Raw genomic sequence first — 20500 nt, forward strand, 5'->3', positions numbered from 1 at the left:
TCTTTACAGTAGCAGCACAGCTGTCAAGCTAAATGGATATAAGACCCCATGAAATTTGAGGGGCTCGCTTTTTTCTTTTTTTTTTTTTTTCCAGAAAGACACATGTAAATTTAAGCAGAAAAGACTGTCAGCATTTCTTCAAGATGTGTAGCAATAGCTTGCAGTTTAGATATTGCTTATGTCATAGCAACACCCAGATGAACTGCAAAGACTAATATAAAAAAGCAATTTTAATGAAACACTAAGATGAAAATAATAGAAAATGCATAAAATCAAGAATGTCAGTCTGTAATAATCTTTTTTTTTGTAACCAGATAGACAACTCTACAAATAAACTTATTTTGCTATGGTACAGTAAGGTTTTTAGATATAGAAACATATTGGAAAATTATATCCTAGAGAAGTTATGCAACTGTCATATATTCAGATGGAAGGAAGTTCTTACCAGTTTCTGCCCTGAAAGAACTTCCAAAAGGGCAATTAACATTACCCCATCTTTGATATCTTCAAACAGGTCATTCACCAGCATGGGAGGATTGCGCTGAAAAGGGAGAAGACTTCAGATATTATAAAGGCTCACCAGCATTACATCCTACTTCCTTTCAAACAGAAGCACAAAGAGTGACTGGTCCACTTCTTCATGTTTTATAATGTTTAATATCAATGTGTCATTTAACTATTGCTTTGCCACCATATTGTTTAACTATTTAACATTTCTGGCACAGGACTGTAACACTAGATGCTTTCTGCCACTAATGATAAAATGCAAAAATCTCCTGCTCCCTAAAACGACCAAAGAAGCACATCAACAACTGCCTATGAGTCTATAAAATATGCACAACTTACAGATGTACTGTTACAGTCATATTCCAATCTATCAGCATATTTTGCCTAGTGTTAAGTATGTCAGAGAAATTTCACTTTCTCAGTCTGAGCAATACAAGGAGATATATGAAGGGAAGATCCTTAAAGCAGTGTAGCTGGTTGAGCTATGCTGTTACTTTCTCACAGCTGACAGTTGTTACACTACCTTGCTCTATTTTTGCTCCTCTCCTTCCGGCCTTGCAGGTTTCCAGTGCTGTTAACACTGTCAGCCTCTACTTACAACAAATTGCTTTACACATGTCTTTACATTCACAAACACAACAATGGAAACACTTAAAAAATATGTAAACAGATGATGTTTTAGGAATTTTGATTAACAAGGTCACATTATTAAACTCTGATCTTCTTAAATACATTTCAGTTTGTGGAACTGTGGTACTCATCTGGCCAGTACTTCAATGATCACAGAATGTCTCTTAGAAACAAAAAGTTTAAACTTGGTCCAATTGAAATAAATGAAACAAACACCCTCTAGCTTCCATGAGCTTGTCAGCATTCACATACCTGCTAATTAACATAATACTAATATTCATACCTGCTAATTCACTAAAATGACAATCACACTACAAAATTCTTAAAATTACATTAGGTTTAATAATTTACTTTCAGGGTGCTTCTGAAAAAAAGATTCTTGTACAACAATTTGATCTAATATTTCTGCTCTGTAGAAACATAGATTTGAAAAGATGAAACTACCAAATGAAGCATTGCTCTTAAAAATGTAAAAATGCTATAACAAACCAGAAGAAAGCAAAGGTTTCTAGTTTCCAAAATAAAAACATCCTGCCTTCACTGTTCAGTTCGGATGAACAAATATTTCAGTGAGACATAATTATGGCATAAAGTGGAAGAAAAACTCGTCTGCTAAAGCAAACTTCACCTAAGATTCGATGTGCTCCAATAGCTACAATAATATAAGTGCCTATTTTATTGTGTATATAACATAAAGAAGCATTTCAGTTTATTACAAGGGTGTATTTAATAATAGTTCTTTTTTATGTCCTAGCAATGCAATAGATAATAGATCATGTTCTTCCTTAATATAACACCACAGAAATGAGTGGAGCAAACAGGTCACTGGAGATTAATTTGTCCCAGTCTTCCATCACAGGCAATTGACATAAATACAATTAATTTTCCTCACCTTCTATGCTACCATTTCCTGTTTGATGTTTGAAGCTGCTTTGGTTTTAGTATCATTACCACATGATACAATACTGAAGAATTACATGCTAAAACAATTCAGCAATAAAGACAAGAGGATTATAGCAGCTGCCGTCCTAAATCCAACAGGATGTGAAGGCCTAAAAGATCTCACCACCTATCTAAATGCCCCAGTAGTGAGGTTCGTCCCTTGAAATTCACTCTACAGTAATGAAGAGACACGGGTTCTTACAGCGGGCAATTTAGGATACATTCAGATTGAAGGGTGAGATTTACAGTGCCCCATAACCCTGGTGCCCATAAGGTGCCTGCCAGATGACCTGTTTGAGCACAACACAGCTCCCTTTCAGCTTGAGCCTTTGCTCTCAAATCAGGGTACAGGCCAGAATTTGCCTCACCCCAAGATGAAGTCAAGTTATCTGAAATTCATATGCAAACCAAGTCTGGGAAGCACCTCTGGTTTCCACAGTGTATAGCTTCACACTACAGATAAAACCTCTGATCACCCGTGTCAAACTCTTGCTCTCAACCACCCTTTGCTGGTCACTCCTCACTGACAGAAGTTACAAAAACTAGATTTGCACCCTAACCAAGGCATAGTACTATGGTAAGGCAGTGAAAGTATCCCTGAAGTCATCATTCAAGTAAATTAACATCAGACTGCCAAAAATGTTCTCCACAATACACTTTATAATATAATGTTTTTCACTGTCCTGAAGATGTTAACACCTACATTACAAGGAGGTAAGACCTGCATTGTGTTTCATAAATCACTTTTTTTTTTTAACTACTCTCGGCACATGGCATAGAATTTACCCTATCATTATGGCTCCAGTCTCTCTCAGAAGATGGAATGTGTTATATTTTTAGTGGCATATACAGTAGATTCCTCTTTTACATAAGAATTCCATACATAACAATCTTATCCCCCATGTCGATACAATTCAGGAAGATACACATACACTAGCTGATACGGAGAAGTTCATACAGCATTTGTTGTGTATGGACCATCGTACAGGATGGCTCAAGCTACTGTTTGACTGTTTTTCCAGGCAGATCCTCTACTGTGATTAACACAACATCTTCTGCTGGAATGGATAAATACCTACTCCTTGGCTGCATATATAATGTCAAATGGAATGAAAGGAGAAAGTGAAGCTATACACTCCTTGCTTGTTAGCCTCCAGAGAAAGGGTGGTTTTTTAACGTATTCAGTTAAAATCTATTGAATACTTTTTATTCTAGCCCTATTCACTTAGTTGCCTTAATGCTCTGACAAAATACTAACTGTAAATTGATAAAAGCAGGGAAAGAAAACTAACTTAAAATTGTGTAATCTTGAAAATGTTGAATGTACTCCAGGTTTTGGTTTTTTGCATGTAAATGTGTATCTCTAGTAATGCAATCAACTACAATGATCCTGATACACTGTATTTTGAATGTTGGAAAGCTTGTGCAAAGAATTTAATGAAATAATTTTTAAACCAGGAAAAAAGAACATTTAAAAAGTATATGAAGTAACCTCTCAAAATCCTATAATACTAAATAAAAGCTGTTATTTATAAACTTCCTGAAGAAAATTCTTTGCTGTAACTCAGAATATCCTTCAATGAACCAGCAGACATTAAATCTACAACTTATCAGCTCTACACTAAGGTTTCACATGCCTCAGTATCTCATTTTGGTTTCTCATAAGCTTCTTCAAGAAATCAAAATAATACTAATGATATGCTACATACTGCATCGCATGTATTCTGTTAAACACTCATTTATTGCAGTATATGTAATCACAGTAGTTTATAGTGACAATGACATTTAAGAACAGTCATGTCATAAAGAGAGATGCACACTCAGTACAAGTAAATTCATGTGCTCTGTAGGAGGAATATGAATTAATCAGGAATGAATCTTAAAGGTTAATGAACCAGATTTTTTGCATATTAAATATTTATTTAAATAAGTGTTTTTAGACTAGATCACAAATGGGAACTGATGAGGAAATGATTTGTTTAAACTTGCTGCTCTTACAAACTTATCTCATTTGCTGTAGTCTTCAGGAAACATTCTGGATACTTTAAAGAATTGAACATTGGTACATATGAAAATTATTAGATGGACAAGCATCAAAAAAAAGATTTATAATAGGCCTGCAATCTCTAGACATTCCTCCTCTGACAGAGTAAAATAAGTTTTGTAAAATCCAAACCTCAGATATGGAACTAAAGTATACTCGCTAAGCTTCCCACACTTTTTCTTGCATTTCATTTCTCATTTGTATCTTTGCTAAGGGAATCTTTTCCTCACACCCTGTACTTAACTTCTCCAATTAATAAATCATACTATACAAACAACGGTATCTGAATTACAATGAATGCCAATGCAAACATTGGAAACTACCTTTTGCTCCACTGGTTTTCAAATAATGTTTAAAAACTGCTAAAAAGTGTGTGAAAACCTACCCACATGCACAAACAGGAACAAACCTATGTAACTACTGAATTTGTCTCTGAAGGGAAATACATGTGGAAACAGGAAGGAGAATGTGAAATTTCAGTTACTCTGTAATAGCTGGCCTACTCCTCTGCCCCAATTTACTTTCTAAATCCTTAAGCACATAGGTTTTCATAAACTACTGTTAATGACTATTTCATGACTGAAGTCTGAGGGACTCAGCCCTAAGTTTTACATGATTAATTTTGCCACACAAACTAATTTCACATTCACTGTTTAACTTCAGAGGTTACATGCAATACTAGTAAAAACATCAAGTGACTATTGCCGCAAAAACCTGCCAGTTAGATTTTATTCATGAAAATCATGCAGTCAAGATGGACATTAGCTTAAATTTTTTCTGGGTCAGTGACTAAGATACTGGGAGCCTCTGTTTTCCCATTTGAAAAAGACAAAAAGACACAGAATTACTTAATTCAGTGATGAAAACTGATATGTTCTTGTATGAAGACCAAGATACATTCTAAGAACAAACTACGATCACTGCCAGCATTGTGTGTGAGAGCTGTAAATCTTGATATACCCATTTCATTTTCTTCCTTTCTTTGCTATAAAACATATCAGTTTGCAATTTCAAAAGCCTTAATGTAAGATTTAGTGCCCAGGTTTAATTCAGCATTATGAAAACATTGTGTAAGTATAATCAAAAATGTTCACCCATTCTTAGTTTCATTTTTGTTTGATATCCATTCTTTACTTTTTTTTTTTGTTGTTGTTGATGTGAGCATCCTTTTAATGGAAATAAAAAAATGAATATGTATTTGTTGTTCACTCTATTTAATGAGTTTACACTAATAGTTTGGTGAGTACAAATACTGAAGGTATCCCTACACCTGAGAACAAAGACATTATTTGACAGGGTTAAACCAATTTACAGTCTGTGTTCCAAAGCTTTGAAACTACTGTTTCCCAAAACTTTCACCAAACATGACAAAGGCAATAGAAGATATGCCTCTGTTTTACAGAGGCATGTTTTCATTCTTGCTTACTCATCTAACCCACTATATAAAAAGCAGCATAGGCAATGAAATAAAAAACATTTAAGTAATCGCTGTTCTGAATGGATGTAATGTCTTCTTTTTGAAATATCTGGTCTAACTTTATTCTGCATTTTAAACTTAAGACTTTGAAAAGATGCCTCAAAAGATACTCAGAAGCATATTCAAATTATTTCTATGTCTATGAAGGCTGAGACTAAGAGGAGGGAGGTCCAGTTCTAATACCTTAGAGAAATATGAATACAATGCAATTAGAAAACTTCTTGTCCTGTTACACATGCATATAGTATCATTTATCATTAGTAGAACTGCACAGATGCACAAAAATTAAACTGGATGGCCAGAAGTTAGATCCTGTTCATTTGCTAGAATGTGACCCAATTTCTGCAAGTGGGTGGCAGAGAAAAGAGATGATTTCCAGTTGCTGAATTTCACCAGAGAATCACAACAGATTCAGCTGGGGTTAGAGAGCTAGTCAGCAGAGGGATGGATGCAGCCTATTGCTAGCAGCTGATACAAAAATGAAGCTGCATTATACTACCTGTTAGTTATCATACTTGAGGCTCTTTCCTCTGTGTTCCTTCCCTGTGGGACATTGTGCTGTGGGCACAGCTTGTGCTATGGCTGTTTTATCTCAATCTTTCTTTGAGGTGTCCCATAATTACGTGATACCAAGTCTGCTATCTGTCTTCAGCTCGTGAAAGAACATACTTTTGATTTAGGAAACATAATTTTAAAAAGGTAGCATTATACTCTAAGAGCAAGAGAGAACAAGAACTTCGTACCTCTCTCCTACTCCCCTTCACAAAGTTCAATGAATAGAATCATAGAAGCATTTAGGTTGAAAAAGAACTTTAAGGTCAGGAGTCCCAGCCATTAACCTAGCACTGCCAAGTCCACCACTAAACCATGTCCCTGAGCACCACATCTGCACATCTTTTAAATGCCTCCAGGGATGGTGACACAACCACTTCCCTGGGCAGCCTGTTCCAGTGATTGACAACCCTTTGGGTGAAGAAATTTCATTGGTACTATCATTTCATTTACCTGTTTTGTTCTTTCTTATTTATTTGTATCCATATTCTCAAACCTTACATTTAGAAAACCAAAAATTATTTTTTTAGTCTACTTGATGAATTTATTGAATTAGTTTGTTTCAATTAGGGCATGACTTTTTATAAGAAAACTGTATACTGAGATTTTAAAGATCAGCAGTGAAGAATCTTTCACTCGTAGCAAACCCTGACAAACTGTCACATCCTGCTTTATATTCCTAAACTATTAGTTGTTCTTGGTTCTACTTATCAAAATCACATCTGTTCCACATTTCCATTTCTTACAAATAACTACCCTTCAAAATTTCAGAAACTGCTCTTTATTTAACCCTCCTTTGCTCTACTCAACCAACACAGTATAAGGATGAAAACTGCCTTAGCAGCGTTTCCTTTCCTTTGCCATCAGTAAACCCATCTTCGAAATGCTACAGTGAAACCCCATCAATCTTTGCTTAGAAAAGTAATTTCCCCTGGTTTTGAGATTTCATGCAGTTACCAGTACTTTTTCAAAAACCTTCAAACTCATTCATGACTGAATGTTTCTGCAGATAACTGTGGTGTTAGGTACACAGATACTTTAATTTTTAGGTTTTTTTTCTTATTTCCTACTACTACTTTTTCTATTAACAATTTCACTAGATTAGTAAAAATGGCAAGTACTAAAATTTCCTCCAAAAATGAAAGGAAAAAACCCAAAGTCTTCCAAGAGGAGCCAAGAAATAGAGAGCCGATTTGAAGTAAGTTACTGTGAATTTTGAAGCCTGTATATACTAAGTCAAATTCAGCACAGTAATTCTGGATTGATAGTGAGAAACAAGGACATAATTCAAATCACCTTCCCCTCAGCTACTCCTTTTTCCCCCAGGCTCAACTTCACTCCTTCGCTCCCAGCTCCTCTAGGTGACAGTGGCACACAGGGGTGGGGAATGGGACTTGGGATCAGTCCGCAACAGCTCCTCTCTCCTGATGCTTCCTCCTCACGCTTTTCTCCTGCTCCACCATGGGGTTCCTCTCACAGGACACAGTCCATCAGACAGACCTGCTCCTCTGTGGGTTCCCCTCTGCAGGCTGCAGTTCTTGTCAGGAGCCTGCTCCAGTGCGGGCTCTTAGGGGAGTCTCTGCTTGGGCGCCTGGGGCTCCTTCCCCCCTCCTGCTCTCACCTTGGTGTCTGCAGGGCTGTTGCTCACATTTTTCCCTCACTTCTCACTGCCAGTGCAGCATTTTTTTTCTTTCTTAAACACGCTTTCCCAGAGGCACCATCAGCTCGGCTGAGGGGCTCAGCTGCACCCTGCAGCAGGCCCACCAAGGCCAGCCTGACCCAGCAGCGTCCGTCCGGCATGGGGCAGCCCCAGCCGCTCCTCACAGAGGCTGCCCTGCAGCCCGCCCTGCCAGTGCCTCCGCACCTGCACCCCGCCTGGCCCTACATCTCCTTCCATGTTACTAAACCCCAGTGTAACTTCATTCCCTTGGACAGTCACAGGACCAAATGCAGAAGCCTGTATTGCTGTTTCTCGGTTGTCAGTGTTAGCTCAGCGCTTCATGGATGTTCCTTGCTAGGTACCGTTTTGGAAGGCGCTCCACATTTTATTGGGTTCAAAGACAAGAAAGTGCAGACAACACTGCCTAAAAGTGGGTCTCCTTCTTCTTCTTCTCATTCCTTACCATGTTTCAAAGGCCTCCAGGCAATGGAGATGCTACAGCTTTCCAGTTTCTTCTGAAATAATAAAACCTGCAACAATCTTTTATAAGAATCAAATAACCTAAATATCAAATTTCTGGGTTACAATTCAGAACATGAGTGCAAGGGGAGTCCTGTGCATTTCACAGACCCACCAGTATTTCGCACAGCTGTGATGAACTCAGAAAAAGTACATCCACACTTTCCAAAAACATGACTAACAAAGATTTAAAACTTTAAGCTTCAAAAACTCAAAAACTTGAACAGCATGGGTCACTTCTGTTGACTTTAATCTCTATAATCTATAAACAGTGCTTCTCCTGTGGCTGCGTAACAGCATAAATGGGAAGCAAAACCAGCTAATCTGTATACCTGACGTAGGCAGCAAAGCAAACTCGCTAACAGCCATCAATAAAAGTATCACAGAAACAACATACCTGTTAAAGGGTGAATTAACACAAAACAATTACCACAGGGTACCTCATGTAGCTAAAAGTGAGGGCTGTGGCTGGTTACCTGCTGGATTTGTATGCATTTGATTAGCCTTTACAGTATCAGGCCAATTAAAGAAACACATGCCTAGATGACATAAGCAAAAGGTTTACCTGAGCTCTCACGACCCAACAGGACTAGTACAGTGGGTGGCATTCACAGCTCAGTCCAGAGCAAAATCTCTTAACGGAGCTGCCACCACAACTTTGCCTCTTCCCAAGGATTAGTGAGTTACTACCAGTAACTTATCATTACATGCACACACACATACGTATATGTAACAATATGTACACATACCTACTTGTCAATTATTATTAGATATTACTGATCAGTTATTAATGACAATACGATTAGGAAATAGAAGAACATGAGCTATTTGTCTCCTCTGACACATGTTCACTGCCCACTTTGCTAACACTTTAGCAAATACTGAATGTCTTTCCATGTCAGTTGAAGTGCATGGAACATACACACAGTACTAAAGTTCTGCACTGCACAGGGGCCTTTTCCAAATTATTTCAAAGCAAACAGGGGGGACAGACCTCTTTCCCAGTGAGGATCCACTGTCAAGAAGTCTGGAAAACAACCTTGTTCTTACAGTTGAATTTCACAATGCCAGTGCAGTTCACAGTAAATTCCTTAGTTCCATTCCTCAATAATGTAAATAAATGCTGACAGTCTCATGACAGATCATTATATGGGCTTCCTGGCTCAGCTCTGTTTATTTTGGGGGGCATTATTAGCCAATTCCTTGCAGAGAAGGTAAACCAGTGCTGTTACAGCTATTCGTTGCTCAATTTTCAAATTCATTAATCTTCATGATTCGAAAATATGCTTTTCAAACAGCACCTCTGGTGTTAAAATATTTTAATTTACTGGACTACTTGATAACTATGGTTAGAGCTGTGCTGTGTGAAAACTGGGGAAAGCCAAATTAAATCTCACTGCTTATGTTGTAAGATAAAACCGGTACCAATTGTAGCTTCGTACTTTTAAAATTGTGTGTAAATCACTGTACTTATTCTGCTAAAACCAAAACAGGAGGTTTTGGTTCTGGTAGATGAAGCAAAGTAGTTTAATGATAAATCACAAGATAGATCAGATCATTAATTTAGCACTGGATTCATGAAGCACTATTTATGTTTCTAGCCAGTTCAGGATGCCTCTATCTAACTACACAGCAACTGACTCAAGTTTTATTCAAAAACAGTCTATGTAATCGGGCTAATATTTCTGTTTCATAGAAAGGAGCTTCAAATATTTCCTCTGGCTGAAATAACAGCTACTGTGCTACCTTTCAGTTTTGGCCAAAGGAGCTGGGTGACTGTCTACACACCACGGACACTGCTGCAGCTGACTGCGAACATGCTGGAACAGATTAATCTTCTGTGGTGTACAGATACCAGGGATGCCTTTGTAAGTTTATGCCATTCTGCTCAAACAAATCCAACATATTCTATACTCCAGGGCCTGTATAGGCATAGATAAAAAAGTTTCGATTTAAAACCACATAAATTTAAAAGCCATATATTACCTTAGCCAGATGAGTATTGATCCATTTTGTGAAAGTCCGTTTCTGCACTGACTCTTGCTCATCTGAAAAAAAAAGGAAACCAGTTTGATTAGACATTGCTGAATACTTTTGGATTTACATGATGGAATAGTAATATTGCCTATTGACAACAAAACCAGTCTGCATTTGCCAGAAATGCCACTATATTTTTTTAAGACAGTTAATTTTGCCTGTAACTACCCATAGAAAATATTCATATTCTTACAATAATGCTCTGACACTTGTGTATTTGAAGAGTTTCACAGAAAAATTCAAGTTTTAAAGAGTCAATGACCAGTAAGACACGATTTCAAATCTGAATGCCAAGACAAATTTGACTTCTAAGTCCATCCTATATTTACCCAAAGTCTGAGCAGCAAGCACTTCTCTGTACTTTTTCACTAGAATCCATGTGTCTGATAGTCAGGTTGCTTTTACATAGAAATTCAGCTGGGGACTTTGAAAAAATACTCTTAGCATGTATATTTTAAAATGGTTACAATGTTGAATTAAAAATTTGAAATTGCATTATCAAGCTTATTTGTTCTCTGGATGACCCTACTAGGGAGGAGCCACTTTCTATACTGCTACTTACTACCTCCCTTAATCCTGTCTTGAAGCACTTGTCTGATTTACAGTGAATTTCTCTGATTCTCAGATAGTCCCTCAGGGACTGTTGCCAGCTGCATAGACAAAAATAGCTCCTGAACAAGCTCCTCCAACTTCAGCAGCCAGGGTCATGGCTGCGGAGGGAAGAGGATCACAGCACCATCACCAACCCACAAAATACTTTCCCTTCCTTGTGGGGAATCAGTTTTGACACATGGAATAATTTCACAACAGGGACTCTCAAGTATTTATATTGAGATTTTTCTTTCAAATATAAAGTGAAATACCTATTTCACTGAAAACAAATGATGATTTTACCATCATCAGTTCTGAATGAGCGCCTTCATTTCCCTCCTGAAAATCAAAATCAATAAAATTGCTGTTAAATATTTACTTTTTATAAGAACACATCCATGTCCCAAAAACCTACAGATGGGCAATCTAATTTTAGTTACTGCTTTCACTTGTACAGAAGTGAATTGTGATTTGATCTCTTTCACATCTGTAAAATTAAAAGGGAATATTCTTTAATCCCCTTTCAAGTTCTGGAATAGATAAATACTAAGTTTGATGCTCTACTAATAATAATACCTGATTTACACTCATGCAATGCTCCTCCGCAACGAGGGTACATAAAGATACAATTTGCCACACAAAATGCATCAGCAGAAACGTTATCTGAAGTGGGACAACAATGGCTCCCTGACCATATACAAGCTTCCAAAAAGTGCCTGTGCATTATGACTTGGGGATATTTTCTTTACATATAAATGACATCTCACATATTAGAAATACCAGGGGAAAAAAGATACATATGCTTTCCAGCATCTTTTGCTAGATTAGCACACTTCATGCCTAAGAAAAAAAAATTGCATTCTTTCCTTTTATTTCATTGGCCAGGCTCTTACATAATTTTCAAAACATTCATTATATTCACAGAATCTACTTGTTGCACTGGCAGGCAAGTTAAGAAAAATATCACTCAAAATACTACATCGTGCTTCATTCAACACTATTTTTGGCAGGGGTTGTCTTGACTTTATATGTAACAATTGTTTCTACTTTCTGAAAAACAGACTTCTTGCGGTATTGTTTCTAACCATGAACAAGATGTTTCCCTTGTGACGTACAGTAAATGTCAGCTGTGCTCTGACAAGCAATTACATATACAGGAAGCACAATTAATTTCAATGGAAGCACTTGCACACTTGAATCGAGTTGTGTGTGAGCAGATATGGGGATGGAGATCAAGTGCGTACAGAATCAGTCCAGCTCCGGCTTCATTTACATCTCTTGTAACTTAAAATTTCCCAGCAACCCCAATATGACAACAGCATGCCAAAAGAAAAGAACTGGGCCTTCAGAAGTCAAATTTCTAATGAAAGAAATGAGTGAAAATTATTCCCTAATTTGTAGTTCCAGTGCATCCTGGTGATTTAAGAGCGAGCCTTCTGGCAACAACTGGAAATCAGAGAACTAGCTCCCAGCTTCTAAACATTTACCAGCAGAAGACATACTCAGTTTCAGTCACATTAACAAACAGCAGAAACAGCCTTTCACTATAATCTGTTTCAAGGGAACTTATCTGAGCCGTATATTTTTTATAAGCCCAACAGCAACTAATACAGTTTCCTTTTTTTTAGCACTTATTTTCTACGGGCTTAAAAGGAACAGATTTTAGTGCTGTAAAACCTATGTCTGAACGTAACACAAGCAGTGCACTGATCTCACAAATTCCATTATAAATATGCTTTTTACAAATTTCCCTGGAAGCAAAGGTGTTATTTTCATTGAAATGATGTAATTTCTCCACAGAGGTACTGTTTATCTATACCCACAAGATGCATGTGTCATGTCTTACACTCTCCCGACTTGCAAGGACTGTCAGCTCCTTATTTGCACCACTTACCCTGCTGGTACTGAAAGAACCAAGGGAGCAGATTCAACGACGTACTGTTTTTGCCACCAGCACCTTTGTAGCGAGCCATAAGCCCTGCTGTTGCTGCTGCTGCTGCTACTCCTGTCTCATGTAGTGCCGTGTTTCTTTAGAATACAGCCAGGAGTAATTTTTCAAGAACGATCTGATTTTCTTCCTTCAATGGAAATGCAGGCCTCTTAACACAAATCCCTCTACCCGATCTTACCAGAGAATTCACATGAAGCGAAACCTTAAAAACATCTTCATAAATTCTTGCAGAGATGCAACAGCCAGGCAAATCCAGCTGTACTGGAAGCAGCAGTTCTGCTGGTCTCACTACCATCATCCTTCTCCACTGTTTTCCCGTGGAAAGATTTTATCCGAGCACCAGCCAATCCGCTAGCGGAAACCTCTGATGTCAGAAGTCTGAATAATTCATCCAGGGACTGGGACAACCCAATTACACTGCCAATATCCTAAAGCAGCAAGATGTGTGGCTGCAAAAAGCAATGCAGTCTTCTCACCAGTGCTTTTGTAACGAGATAGTGCTCAGTAAGCATAACAATGGCTGAATGGCATAACCCTTCAGCTATAGGTACAAGTTGTCATACCTTAAAGGAAAGCAGCTTTCAAAAGCAACCACTTCATCACTGCATACTCTATTTAGACATGGATGTCCTTCAGCTTTATAACTGAAACAGTGAAGTGAATGCAATGAATCTGCACAGACATGTAGGCCCCTTTGCTTTTAATAATATATTTGAACTGTTGTACGAGGATGAAACATACATAAGGATGCACAGAATTTGGGGGGGGGACTCAGATCGCCCTGAAACATACCCAAATTTCTGATAATATGTAGTACATTCATTAAATCAGAGCACCAGAGAATTTGAACAGACTGTGTTTTGCTCTGGTAAAATGAAGGCAGTTATGAAACACTATGTGTGGAGATTCATGTTTTGTTCACCCACAGGGGCTAACAGAGTAAACGAGAATAAAAGGCTCACTTTTATTATGCCATTACAGTAAAAGTGTCATTTTAGAGGTCGAATTCAAAATTCTGTTTTTGTAAACCAGAATAACTTTGACAAGATCATTCTACACTTGAAAGAAATGTTGCAAGAAAGTTTGGTTTTATTTAATCTAATATCTTCCTTTAATTGGCTGTAAATATCTCCATATTTTTATAAGCCTTTTCCCTAACAAAGCACCACCAACAGACTGCATTTTAGGTTGTCTAGGAAAAAAAGACAAATGTAATTGTATATATTGACTTTAAAACATTTAGAACACATTATTTTGAAAGAGGAACAAAACCAGTCATGTATCTTCAGACAGTTACGGATACACTGATGAAATATTCATCACGCATACATATTATAATGACTAGTATCATGCATATCATATATATATACATCAAGACACAGACAGTAGCGGCATGCTTTCTAGCAGAGCTTTTCTAGAAACAGGCTTCCTATGCTGCACAGTCCCTGTCTGCCAGCTGTGGAAGCAGCCCCTCTTCAGCTGCAGAGCTCTGTGTGCCACAGGTGTGTGGTACGCAGCAACAGATCGCACTTGGAGGACCTCGTGCCTCAGATGCTTGGGGATCAAGTGGTGGGAAGGTGGCTGTACTGCAGGGCTGCAAACACAGTGTGCCGCTGCAAGGTAACACAAGGAAGAGTCTCATGCACAGAGAGATACAACAAAGTCAAGTTCACGCATGTCTAATAAAAGCATCTTGATTAATTCTCAGTAACCTAATATTGTGGACATAGTTTTGTTTCTTACTTTAGTGAAATTCAACCCAAGTTGCTCTCAGATGCTCATTTTCAGCATCCTTTTTATTTCTCTTTGGTTTTGGTAGTGCTGTCCTAAAACCACCAAGGAGCTATTTGTTTTGTTTTGTTTTCCAGGTCTTTGACACCTTTAGGTATACTGCTAAAACAACCTGGAAGTGCAGAAAAGGGTGCCAAACCGGCTGCAGTGCTTCAAGATGTCACTTGAGAACACAATTCAGCACAGAAAGCAACAAACAAACACCTGCCGGGAGATTTTGTTTGGTCAGCGGTATGGCATAAATTCTCTGAAGCTTTCAATAAGATATGTTATATAGCAATTTCTGTCTTCATTAAGAACATTCTTAACTTAAAGCAGCTGTAGAAAAGCTTGCAGAGTCAAAGTAATAACATGGAGACTCTACTTAGGTAAAAAAGCAGTATTTTAAGCTAGTTTAATCAACACCTCCGTAACAGATGGATTACCCCATTTAAGAGCACTGCACAGAGGCAATGCAGGCTCATTTCTTGTCCTTTAAGTCTCCAGTCAATGTTTTTTATGGGACAATCCCAGGGCTATTCTGCTTTTTAAGAAACGAGAAACAAACAAAAAACTTTGGTGGTAGTTCTAAGGCTAATACATTGTTTGTAAGCTGCTAAGTTTAACAGTAACACTATACGCTTTAGGAAGAAAAAAGGATGAAGGAGCAACGGGCAATGGGAGAAAAGTAAGAAAGAGGGAAAACTTGATTTCCACAGCCACTGCAATGCAGTTGACAACAAGACTTAGCAGTACCGATACAAAAAGATACAAAGAATGGGAATATAATTCTAAATGCCTCATGCATTTAGGACTTCCCCATTTTTTATATTTTGAGAAGAAAGACAGGATTTGTCAAAGTGTGGCCTTTGGATATATGCCTCTATTGAATGTATTTTACCAGAGATGGTAAGACAGTCCCATTAACAGATCTGTTATCTAAATGTCCAAGCTTTGAGATCTAGGTGCAGACACTAGCTGTAGCCTGCTCCACCACTGAGCACCGGTTCGCTGCCCATCAGTTTCTGTGGAAAGGAAATCTATGCACCAGGGCTAGAAGGCAACCAGTCACCCTTGGCCAGACTCCTATGATGGGGAAAACGATGGGGACTGGCTCTCTGGGTTCTGCACTGGCATATACCATTGCTCAATCTCAAAGTAACCTTAGTATGGTGGTTTGCGGGCCAAAGGTTATATGTCATTCGGAAGAGTGGAAGTAGAGAAAACACCCCTGCTGACTGGTGGAATAGTTACAGGAAACTGAAGTGTGGAAAAGCAGCCTCACAGCTGCAGAAACACTGCCTGCTGTGCAGCATGCTGCTGGACAGCAACTGGCACGCTGCTGAGAACTTTCTGCTGTGTCTGTCTGAAATCTATTTACAAAACATATATTTGGATTTCACACGTTTCTTACTTATTCCCTTAATTTCTAAGACAGAGGAGGTGTCTATCCAGCCACTAGTTAGAAAGATACACAGAATGATTCAATTCATCACCCAAAGAAGCTTGCATTTTAAAAAATATTTGGGTTAAACAAATACAAACTAAACAAATCAATCTCTCTTCTTTTGTTCTTAGTCAATTTATTCTTATACAAGCACATTCACCAGTCAGTGTCTCTGGAAGCACTTGCTGTGGAATGTGCAAGTGGTTTAAATTTCTGAAACCTGGAAACCCAAAAGTTTAGCCAGCTCCAGAGAGTGTGTGCTTTCACTCAGCTGTTGGCTCCATCTCACAGCAGCACTTAAGACTATCACAGAGTATGTTTATATTGTGGGACCTGGGAGACTTCCAGTCCTTAAATCTAAGGTCATGCCCTGTTGTGCCCATGTTCTCATATGCACATGTCAAATGTTCCTGCTCCATCCAGACACACATTATTTCCCACTTTCCTGTGCTCTGGTTTTCACAGGAAGGAACACTGCATGGTGCACTGATATAATCTTGATCCTTAGAAGCCAGGACACAGCCCGGACGTAACTGTACTGCTCGTGACTGTTCTTCACTTTGATCAGAAGGACTTCCTTTAGCATTTGGAGAAACCAATAACAGCATCATTTCTGCTATGGATTGAAAGATGTGCCCAAAATATCATTTTTATGACTTTCTGCGTCTTTCCTGTGCCCAGTCCTTGCAGCATACTTGCTCCTGTTTTGTGTTTTGAGTGACTAAAAAGAAGAACTGTAATTAAATTATTCTCCTCCGTATTTTGCCTGGATGGGCTGCATTTTGTTCTTCTCCACATGCAGAAGCAGAATGTATTCAGAACCAATCAATGAATGTATTTGCATTTTATGTTTACTGCATTTCTGCCTGTGATGCTGCACTACTGTTATTCTCATAATCTCCACTAACAGTTGTCTTAATCTCCATGTGGCTGTAAATGTATTACTTACTTTCATATTATCTGCACTTGACTGAATACAATCAGAAATGAAAAGAACATCTATTAGAAAACCAGTATGTGCTCACTTGATTAATTTTTAAAAGCAGTATTCTGAAGAAGCTATTAACTAAATATTCAACATTTGAAGTAATTATGTGCAATGGCCTCAGTTCCTTCCAAAAGAATCAGGATTTGCTGCTCTACAGGTGCCTGTTTATTCACCACTCTGGCATGGGTGACAATGAACTCAGTGTTCACATGAACATATATTTTCCTGGACCAATAAACGAGGTGAAAACAGACTGATACAAATGATCAGAGTCAACTTGGCATTTGTTCTTTTAATTACTTATCTTCCTTCATTGTATACTTAAAGAGATGGTTTGGATGGTGACAAATCAGCTAGAAATCTAGAAAATCCAGGGAAGTTCATTAATAACTGTTCTACATTGCACTCAAATTTCAGTCCATCCATGCTAATAAATAGCCAGTTTCAGAATGAATTTTTCATAAAGACTTCAAGATTTAAAGACAGTGACGAAAAATCACTCGCCTATAAACTGTATCTACTACAATAGCATCTGCAATGACCATAATTAAAAAAAATAAACAAATATTTGTAGTTTTTTCAGTTCACTGCAGTTCTGCACCTGGCATCATGTTACTATTTACACATTTTGCAGCAGTTCTTTCCATTGACATGAAAAGCTTGTCTATAATAACCGTTTTGTGTTGTTGGTCCACTCCCCTAGAGGTTTTTATAAAGTCAGGATGAATGAATGAAAAGAAATGTAATTTTTATAACAGAAGTCTTAAAGACAAGCAGTACTTGCATTTAAAAAAAAAAATCTTTAAAAATGTTGAAATCTATTCAGATCAGTACCTGTATGTCTACAAGTATTTTTGTTATGTTAGGGCTTTTAAGTAGCCATTCTACAGTCAAGAAGGGTACTTAACATGCCTTTATAAAAAAAATACATATGTGATCAGATTGAGGGTAGCATATGTTTGAAAATTGAAAGCATAGGCTCTAATTCCATCTTTTACTCACGGTATGGAACTTACATGAACTCCTAAAACAATGCAAGGTTTTGTTTTCCTGAAGCCAACCATGTCAGGCAGACAAATTACTATAACAGCGTCCACTGATTTTCCATAATTTGCTAATATCATATGATATTAACAGGACTGTTCACAACATTAAGCACTACAACCTGGAGAGATTGTGCAAAAATGTCTAAATTTGAACTTGAACGTTTAATGTTGCTATTTAATAAGCCATTAAATCCACTGCACCAAATGCATTGCATAGAGCAAATTTCTACTACCGATGGTAAGATTACTATTTTTCTATGCCTACAGCGCGTTCCACAGCAATAGAAAAAATTTTACTCAGACATGAAAGACCTCAGAATCTACTGAAATAAATGAAAACAAATGGAGACATACTAGGCACGTGCTATCCAAGGGTTTAAACCAGGTTGTAGGGGTGCAGCATCTGTAACTTACACTCTGCAGAAAACCAAAATATACATAATGATCCTTGTCTTACAGAAAAGACAGTCTGTAGAGGAATGAAGGCAGTGGGTTGATTAGTATCCAATTGTTGCAGCACAATCAAACTAGCAGGCTGCAACAAGGCTTTACTGTTGGTCAGATTCTACTGTCTGTGCTGTATCTCCCTCCAGAGGTCAGACCACACTACTCCTCCCCCACCCAACCCCCTCTCCCACAATCCTCAGGGCTATTTAACCACTTAACAGGAACGAGCTACAGCTGCACATCATCCATGTCAATCAACCCACTGCCTCTGAGGCAAGGGCACAGCTGCGTATTATCAATGCCAATCAAGCCACTGCCTTCATTCCTCTACAAGAGTCTACAATCATATCTCAGTTATGTTTATGCCTAAGCTCAGTGAAATGACAATTGTTTACTAAAGGCTTACAAAAATATAGAATCCTCTGTGGAAAATCTGGGCAGTTTTATTGTTGAGATAATTTTCACTATAGTTACACATATTGTAGACATGAAACTCTTCCAAAAGTCTACCGAAGGGAAAGAACGCAATTACTATTTTTGAATGCCTGGAGGCATGATAATTTTAGATACGTTTAGAATTAAATTATGAATTTTTTGCTCACCCCTTCAATTATTTTCAACACAATAGGTTTAGTATTAGCAGTAAATGACAGAGTTAAGCACTGAAAAGGTGGCTACAAACAAGACAGAGACTCTGTCTTCCCAAGAAGCCACAGGGCAACGGGTAAAAGTTGCAGTGGGGAGGCTTCATCTTGATATAAGAAATATTTTTTTACAGTGAAAACAATCATTCACTGGAACAACTTCCTCAGGGACACGGTTAAGTCCACATCACTGGAGGTTTTCAAGTTGCCTATGGATGGGATGTCAGACAAAAGGTCAGACCACATGGTGTTTCGAGGATGCTTCTAGCCTGTCCTGTTCTTTGGCTTTATGATTTTATGAAAACCTGTTCTGTATTATTAGTAGGAAATGTGCTATGCTACTTAAAACAGTCATAATAATTTCTCATTATTTATAAAATTATACTCAAGTATCTTCCAACTCAGGTTCAAATCAGGACCTTACATATTAACTACTCTTCCAAGTGTGAATTGTAATAAAACAAAAATACATATGAGAACATATAAGAACTCATTTCTGAATCAAATGCTAACTCCTATGTTTCACTGTTCCTGGAATAACACAAAAAAAAAAACCCCAAAACAACCACAAAGAAATAAATCTAGCATATCCTGCTCAAACAACTTATTACTTAAAAACATTCCAGAAACAAGATGATGGTTGGTGTCTATGGAGGTGCTGAAGAGATGTTAGGAGTGAAGAACTGCCTGCAAGCTGTATGTGCATACATCTTTCCAACAGAGGTCTTGTACAAATATAATGTGGCCTCAGATCACATGGTTACTCCTTTCACAGCCACAACCATCTGCTGTTTCTGAATGCCAGCCTTCACAAAAGACTTGAATGTACTTTGGCACATTCACAATGGTTTCATACCTTCATCTGATTGCCTCTGTCTGTCCAAACAGACAATCACTACTTTAAAAAAATATACCAGTGGTATTTTAAATGTGATACTTCTCTACAAGTAATACATGACAAATTCTGCCACTTCTACACTGAGCAGTACCAAATCGAGAGTCGTCCCACAAAGCAAGTTACTGTGCAGGTAGGTAAGTCAAAAACGGGACCACTTTCACGAAGTAGCTTCCTTGAATGCTGATGTAAGTACGAACAAAGATTGGAGTTCCTCAAAGACTAGTCTAAGTGTAAATCTTTATATATTTTCAGCCGTGATTTTGGCAGGAAAATCACAACAGTGCTTATAAAGTTGACCAGAGATCCATATTTGGGAAAAAACATTACAATGGAATCGGAATATCTTAAAA

The 20500-nt window shown here is 37.9% G+C and overlaps 1 protein-coding gene across 15 annotated transcripts in view; it reads right to left on the reverse strand.

Moving 5' to 3' along the window:
• The window catches only part of SYNE1 (spectrin repeat containing nuclear envelope protein 1), a 316992-nt gene that overhangs the window by 252553 nt on the left and 43939 nt on the right, over positions 1 to 20500 (reverse strand). For all 15 annotated transcript variants that reach the window (XM_056344229.1, XM_056344228.1, XM_056344232.1 and 12 more), the window contains exons 3-4: positions 10318 to 10379; positions 446 to 541 (exon numbers count right to left, since the gene is read on the reverse strand). In XM_056344229.1, coding sequence (XP_056200204.1) covers positions 446 to 541; positions 10318 to 10379 — 158 coding nt within the window. The remainder of the gene's footprint in view (positions 1 to 445; positions 542 to 10317; positions 10380 to 20500) is intronic.

Source organism: Falco biarmicus, chromosome 6 (assembly GCF_023638135.1).
Source record: "Falco biarmicus isolate bFalBia1 chromosome 6, bFalBia1.pri, whole genome shotgun sequence".
Taxonomy (NCBI): domain Eukaryota; kingdom Metazoa; phylum Chordata; class Aves; order Falconiformes; family Falconidae; genus Falco; species Falco biarmicus.